The 7,431-nt window shown below is 41.6% G+C and overlaps 1 protein-coding gene across 1 annotated transcript in view; it reads right to left on the reverse strand.

Annotated features, from left to right (window-relative positions):
* Window positions 1-4,560: 4,560 nt before the first annotated feature.
* LOC101853340 (CDC42 small effector protein 2) overlaps window positions 4,561-7,431 on the reverse strand; it is an 8,007-nt gene continuing 5,136 nt past the window's right edge. Inside the window, exons 4-6 of the mRNA XM_013086176.2 lie at window positions 7,308-7,418; window positions 6,200-6,310; window positions 4,561-4,703 (exon numbers count right to left, since the gene is read on the reverse strand). Of these exons, the coding sequence (XP_012941630.1) occupies window positions 6,200-6,310; window positions 7,308-7,418 (222 nt within the window). The 3' untranslated portion in view covers window positions 4,561-4,703. The remainder of the gene's footprint in view (window positions 4,704-6,199; window positions 6,311-7,307; window positions 7,419-7,431) is intronic.

Here is a 7,431-nt window from a genome sequence, read left to right on the forward strand (position 1 = left end):
GTACAGCAGTCAGGACACACCGTACAGCAGTCAAGGCACACCGTACAGCAGTCAAGACACACCGTACAGCAGTCAGGACACACCGTACAGCAGTCAGGACACACCGTACAGCAGTCAAGACACACCGTACAGCAGTCAAGACCTGTCCCCGTGGTTTCCTGCACCCCTCATAATTGAGCAAAATTTGATCAATTTTTGCATAATTTCTGACTATTTTCCTTTATCACTCTTAGCTGAAATTAACAGAATCGCATAATTTCACATTTTTTGGGCTGTTTGCAGAATTTCAGAATTTTTCTTGCATAAAACGACGGGGACAGCAAGACACATCACTGCAGCAGTCAAGACACATCGCTACCTCAATCAAGACAAGACACATCGCTACCTCAATCAAGACAAGACACATCGCTACCTCAATCAAGACAAGACACATCGCTACTGCAGTCAAGACACATCGCTACTGCAGTCAAGACACATCGCTACAGCAGTCAAGTCAAGACACATCGCTACCTCAATCAAGACACATTGCTACAGCAGTCAAGACACATCGCTACAGCAGTCAAGTCAAGACACATCGCTACCTCAGACCTCCATAGTTCTATCTGACGTTTTTGGACGTTCTGAGTCACACAGACCAGGAAGTCAGAAAAAAAACCCCGTTCTATCTGCTCTATCAAAATCGTGAGATTATTCGGAGTCGTTATCAAGATATTCAAAGAGTTGCATTTGAAAAAGCTTGACATATTGTGAAACTCGAAAGTTTTCACGTCAGTTTTTAAAAAGTTTTAGTAAGAGTTTTCACGGCACTTGCAACACAAAAAGGTCATATAAGTGCCGAAGAATAGAGGTGTTACAACAGAGTAAAAAGTTGTTCCCGCATCCGATCCGGACATTGGGGATTGCCTTATTAGTGAGACAAATTCCTGGGCCTTCGGCATATGCCATAGGGTGGCCAGTTCCTTTCCATGTAATTGGAGAGATCAGGACGATAGATGTTGGATAGGAAAGAAGGAGCAAACCACACTAGAGCACCCACCACCCACCCACTTTTAACGTAATCTTTCTCACAAACCAGGCACTGAGTGAGCGGAGAGAGCTTTGTAAATCCAGGGCAGCCACGCCACAAAGTCAGGCACGTGTCCCCACTCTACCCAAACAGTTTTTGTCTGACTCTGTACACATCCAGTCTGGACGTGGAACAAGGCACTTGTGGATTACATCACCGAATCATTTTACACACACACAGACACACACACATGCATGCGCACCCACATATGCAGGCAAACACACACACACACACATGCATGCGCACACACACACACACACACACATGCACATGTGCACGCACACATACACACGCACATGTGCACGCACACACACACACATCGTGGGCAAATCTCCGCTTGTTTGAGTAAAGAGAAGTATATATATATATATATGTATATCCATGCAATAATGGTCATTTTAGTGAAAGGGAAAACACAGACAGAAACAACAGAGGGAGAGAAAAGAAGTAGGACCTACCAGTGACACCCTCCAACCACCCACACAGACAGAAACAACAGAGTAGAGGGAAAGAAAAGAAATAGGACCTACCAGTGACACCCTCCAACCACCCACACAGACAGACAGAAACAACAGAGGGAAAGAAAAGAAGTAGGACCTACCAGTGACACCCTCCAACCACCCACACAGACAGACAGAAACAACAGAGGGAAAGATAAGAAGTAGGACCTACCAGTGACACCCTCCAACCACCCACACAGACAGACAGAAACAACAGAGTAGAGGGAAAGAAAAGAAATAGGACCTACCAGTGACACCCTCAAACCACCCACACAGACAGAAACAACAGAGTAGAGGGAAAGAAAAGAAGTAGGACCTACCAGTGACACCCTCCAACCACCCACACAGACAGACAGAAACAACAGAGGGAAAGATAAGAAGTAGGACCTACCAGTGACACCCTCCAACCACCCACACAGACAGACAGAAACAACAGAGGGAGAGACAAGAAGTAGGACCTACCAGTGACACCCTCCAACCACCCACATCAGGAGCAAAGAATTACGCGCGCGACCCTCGGATGTCACTGGGGTCTTGTAGGAACACCTGCAAGTTTCTGTAGGTTGGAGTAAGAGTTTTACGGCACTTGCAACACCATAGGGTCATGTAAGCGCCGAAGAGTAGAGGTGTTACAAGAGAGTGACATACACAACAAATAGAAGGAGGAGAGATCAGGCGATAGATGCTTGATAGGAAAGAAGAAGCAGTATTTGCAAGAAAACCCCCCAAAAACAACCCCCCCCCCCCCCCCCACAAACAAAAAAAAACAAAAACCCCAGACAGAAGGTATTACAAGAGAATAACACGCAAAATCAAGAAGGAGGAGGAGAGAGATCAGGACGACTGACGATTGGGAGGGAAAGTAGGAAGGAGCAAACCACACCAGAGCACCCGCCAAACAACCACACGCAAACTTGCGTCTACAGAAATTTCAACCCTGGTCGGTCGCAAAACGTTTTTACCACCCGTACTTTCATCCGAGACAGTGACAGTGTTTACATGATACACGTTTATAACATTGGCCGTATATATATATATATATATATATATGAGAAGGCTCATGGGATTGTAATACGCAACGGCGGAAACAAGGGAGAGAACGGGGCAGGCTGGACACGACGCAAATCTTTACACGTGGAGGAAAAAAAATCTGGGAGATTGTACATATATATATATAATAAATTTATATATTTACCGCATTTTTCAACACTGTGTCAGGTTATAATTTCAGAGCTGAGACCTCCGACATTTTAATGTCCATCTCCGAAAAGACAGCCAAATGGGTGAGGAACCTAAAAATCTGTTCGGTTCACGACAAGGGTGCAATGGTGTAGTCAGACACAAGCGGATCACCCAATTTTCCGACAGTATTTCTTTCACCGATTGTTTCGACAGTATTACTTTGACCCAATTTCCCCAGAGTATTACTTTCACCGAATTTTCCGGTAGCATTTCTTTCACCGAATTTTCCATCACCCAATTTTCCGTCAGTATTTCTTTCACCCAATTTTCCGTCAGTATTTCTTTCACCCAATTTTCCGGTAGCATTTCCTTCACCCAATTTTCCGGCAGTATTTCTTTCACCCAATTTTCCGGCAGTATTTCTCTCCCATTTTATACAGTGGCACATGGAATCTATATCTCAGACAATAGCTTGTTTTTTTTTCTCACAGTTTCCGCAAAGGCATGCCCTAGTGGTTCAACAATATCTCTTTTCCCCCACAAAGTATACAGAGGCACACAAAGTATACAGAGGCACACAAAGTATACAGAGGCAAACAAAGTATACAGAGGCACATTCAAGCTTCTCTCCAGGGAAAATTCAACAACACCTTCCCACACTTTGTTTTAGTAAGAGTTTTACGGCACTTGCAACACAATAAGGTCATACAAGTGCCCAAGATTAGAGGTGTCACAAGAGAGTAACAAACACAAAATAGAAGGAGGAGAGATCAGGACGATAGATGTTTGATAGGAAAGAAGGAGCAAGCCACACCAGAGCTCCCGCCAAACCATCCACTTCTCCCACTTTATACAGTAGCCTGCCATTACCAGATCAAACTGCAACAAGTTCTACCCCCATTTTTTTTCCCCAGACGCACACATCATAACTACACCAAATTCAAATTCTTTTTCGCACTTTTTATACAGTGGCATGCCAAAACAATTCTAAATTCAACAACTTTTTTATCATAATCTATACCGTGTGGCATGCCAAAACAATTCTAAATTCAACAACTTTTTTATCATAATCTATACCGTGTGGCATGCCAAAACAATTCCATATTCAACAATTTTTTTTCCTCACATTTTTTTTAACGGTGACACTTTCAAACAATTCCAAATTCGACAACTTTTTTATGATAATCTATACCGTGGGACATGCCAAAATGATACCAAATTCACCAATTCTCCCCCCCCCCCCAACTTTTTTTTTACAGTGGCACTTTCAAACAATTCAAAGTTCAACAATTTTTTCTCAATTTTATACAATGGCATGACCAAACCAGTTGCAAATTCAAAACATTTTCCCTGGCATCTTCTACAGTGGCATTTTCAAACTAACACATAATTCAACACATTTTCTACAAAGGCACGTTCAAACTAATACGGAAATCAACACATTTTCTACAGCAGTGTGTTCAAACTAACACATAATTCAACACATTTTCTACAAAGGCACGTTCAAACTAACACAGAAATCAACACATTTTCTACAGTAGTGCGTTCAAACTAACATGTAGTCCGTAATCCAACACACTCTTTTTCACGAGTTACTTACAGAGTGTCATGTCCAGTCTATATATATATTATATCAAGTTCAAAAAGTCGTACTACGTAAAATACTGTCATATCCACAAACACACACACACACATATATATATATGCTCAGTCCGGTCCATCTCCCGTTCACCGCTGACACCTTCTCTCACTCACCGCAGACACCTTCTCTCGTTCGCCGCAGTCACCGTCTCTCGTTCACCGCGATCACCCTTCTCTCGTTCACCTTCCTCTCGCAGGCCTGCGTCATCAAACACAGACAGGGAGAGTAGAGAAAAAAAAGTCTCCTAGGTAGAAAAACGAACCAAAAGCCAGCCTGCATTCAGTCAGGAGAAAAACCCAAAAAGACTCCGGCTCTGCAAAACAGAAAAGAACAACAACAATAATAATAACAGTAACAACAGAAATTATAACAACAACAACAATAATAATAACAGTAACAACAACAATAATAATAACAACAGTAACAACAGAAATAATAACAATAACAACAACAACAACAATAATAACAGTAACAACAACAATAATAACAGTAACAACAGAAATTATAACAATAACAACAACAATAATAATAACAGTAACAACAGAAATAACAACAACAATAATAATAACAACAGTAACAACAGAAATGATAACAATAATAATAATAATAACAGCAACAATAATAACAGTAACAACAGAAATGATAACAATAATAACAATAACAGCGACAATAATAGTAACGAAAACAATAATTACTAATAATGATAACAGTAATAACATTCACAATAACAAAAATAATAACATCAATACTACTACTAACAATAATAAAAACAATAATAATAATAATTTAAAGAAAATAACAATAACAATAATGATAATAATAACAGTTTGTTAAATCAATGTCTGATGATGACCAATACATCCGCAGAGGAGAATATTTCTCCAGTGAAATAGAAGAACTTGAAGAATTCAAAGTTACGATGACTTCTTTGGGCTTCTGCTGTGGCCCATGAGAGCAACTTTGGCAGAGAAAAGTTGACCAAATTTTGAACTTTTAAAACAATCATGGTCAGTCAGACCGAAGGGCGAGAACCCAAATGGCCGCTGGATCGGAAAAAGAAAAGGAAAATAATAATGGGGGCTCTCGTGGCCTAGAGGTTAAGGTGTCCGCCTCTCATTCAAAGGTCCCGGGTTCGAATCCGGGTAGCGACGCGAACATTTCCTTCTCTAAAATTTTCTTTCACATCCTCTCCTACTCTATAACAATGTTCTGTCGTCTGCTTTTGTCTCCTCTTTCACGAAAGAAGAAGCAAACCACACAGAGCACCTGCCAACCACCCACTTAGAGGTGTAACAAGAGTATCATACCAACCCCCCCCCCCCCGACAACAACAACAACAAAAAAAGAGGAGGGATGAGGACGATGGATTTTTTTTACAGGAAAAAAAAAGGCACAAACCACACCAGAGCAACCACCAACCACCCACACGGCAGCCTTCAGACTCACCAACATATAAAGAAACACACACAAACAAGGGTAAAAATCTTCCTGCAGAAAATGGTTTTTGTTTTAGTAGAGGTTTTACGGCGCTCGCAACTGCACAAGGTCATATGAGAGCCAAGGGGTGGACGCCAACAGAGTAGTCTTTACAGGGAATCAGGCTTACTCTGTTCACCTCTCTAGCCTCAACAGCACAAGGTCTGCTTCGACTATCAAGGCACCCCGGAAATAGCGGGTCACAAGAGAGTGACAAACATACAAAAGAAGTGAGAAAAATGACGATAGTAGGGTTGCGGAAAGGAAAATCGGCAGTTCTGGAACCAAATGGGGAAAACAAAAAACAAAAGCAAACAAATACAAACCACTCACCTATGACGGGCTACGGGCGGGTAGATCTATGACAGACAACTGCAGGTGGCCGGGGGCTATGTAGTCGGAGTAATCCCCCTTGGACGACATCTGGTTCTGCACGGAATGGAGCTGAGGACGACCAGAACAAGACTTGACATCACCCGAGGGCATACGACAAATTTCTTTCCTTCTACGACACCACGATTACCGTGAGGAATCGTGGTGAAATCAGGCGCTCCTCACAATTATGAAATCAAAGAAACCAGCATTTTTCCGGCAATTTCTATAAAAATTTTTGTTTTTCGGCTCAACAACTTCTGATATATCCATCTAAAAACACACTTCTGTGTTAAAGTTATCGGAAAAAAAAGCTCAATAAAGGCAGGAAAAATGTAAATTCCCAGTTTCTTTATATGTTACTGGACTGGTAACACCTGTAATCTTGGGGACTTGAATGGCCTATTGGTACATGTACCGCACAACTCTTAACCTCTTCACTGCGGGGTAGGCGTAGGTTCTGGCTTGTATTCTCCACTCATATTGTTTCATCTGGTTGACAAAAGTTTTAGTTGTTTTAGTTACAGCTTGTGATTTTGCTTATTCTGAAACAATTATTTTTTCTCTGTGTTTAAATATTCCTTGAATTAACATTTAATCTTGTAGGTACAGATGTTAATAGAGATTTTTCAGCAGTGAAGGGGTTAATGGTAAAACAAATTATGATATGGTCACTTTTAAGAACAATAATGGGCTATCCCGAAAAAAAGCTCAATAAAGGCAGGAAAAATGTAAATTCCCAGTTTCCACGGACACTCAGGCTTTGGAAGTAACCAAACTTTGGCGGCCATTTTCTTGCTAATTTTATCTCTGAACTCAAGCGACCCCCATCTCCTTCAATTGCAAATATCTCGACTACCATTTAAGACATAAGTAATTTTTTTATTGAAAAAAGAAAAAAAAACAAAAAAAACAAAAAAAACCCCGAAAACAAAAGAGAGTAACATACACAAAAAAGAAGGAGGAGAGATAAAGACGACAGACGTTTGATAGGAAAGAAGTAGCAAACCACACAAGAGCACCCGCCAACCACCCGGCAAACCACCACCCTAAATCAGCCAGCACTTACACTGACGTTGGGAGAAGAGCTAACATCCCCGCTGCCTACATGCGCCGTGTGCCGGAAGTCTGTCGGGAGGCTGATCATGCTGGGGTCGAGCCGCGGCCGGGGGCGACGCTTCTGAGAACACACA

The sequence above is a fragment of the Aplysia californica genome, unplaced genomic scaffold (genome assembly GCF_000002075.1).
Source record: "Aplysia californica isolate F4 #8 unplaced genomic scaffold, AplCal3.0 scaffold00441, whole genome shotgun sequence".
Classification (NCBI taxonomy): Eukaryota; Metazoa; Mollusca; class Gastropoda; order Aplysiida; family Aplysiidae; genus Aplysia; species Aplysia californica.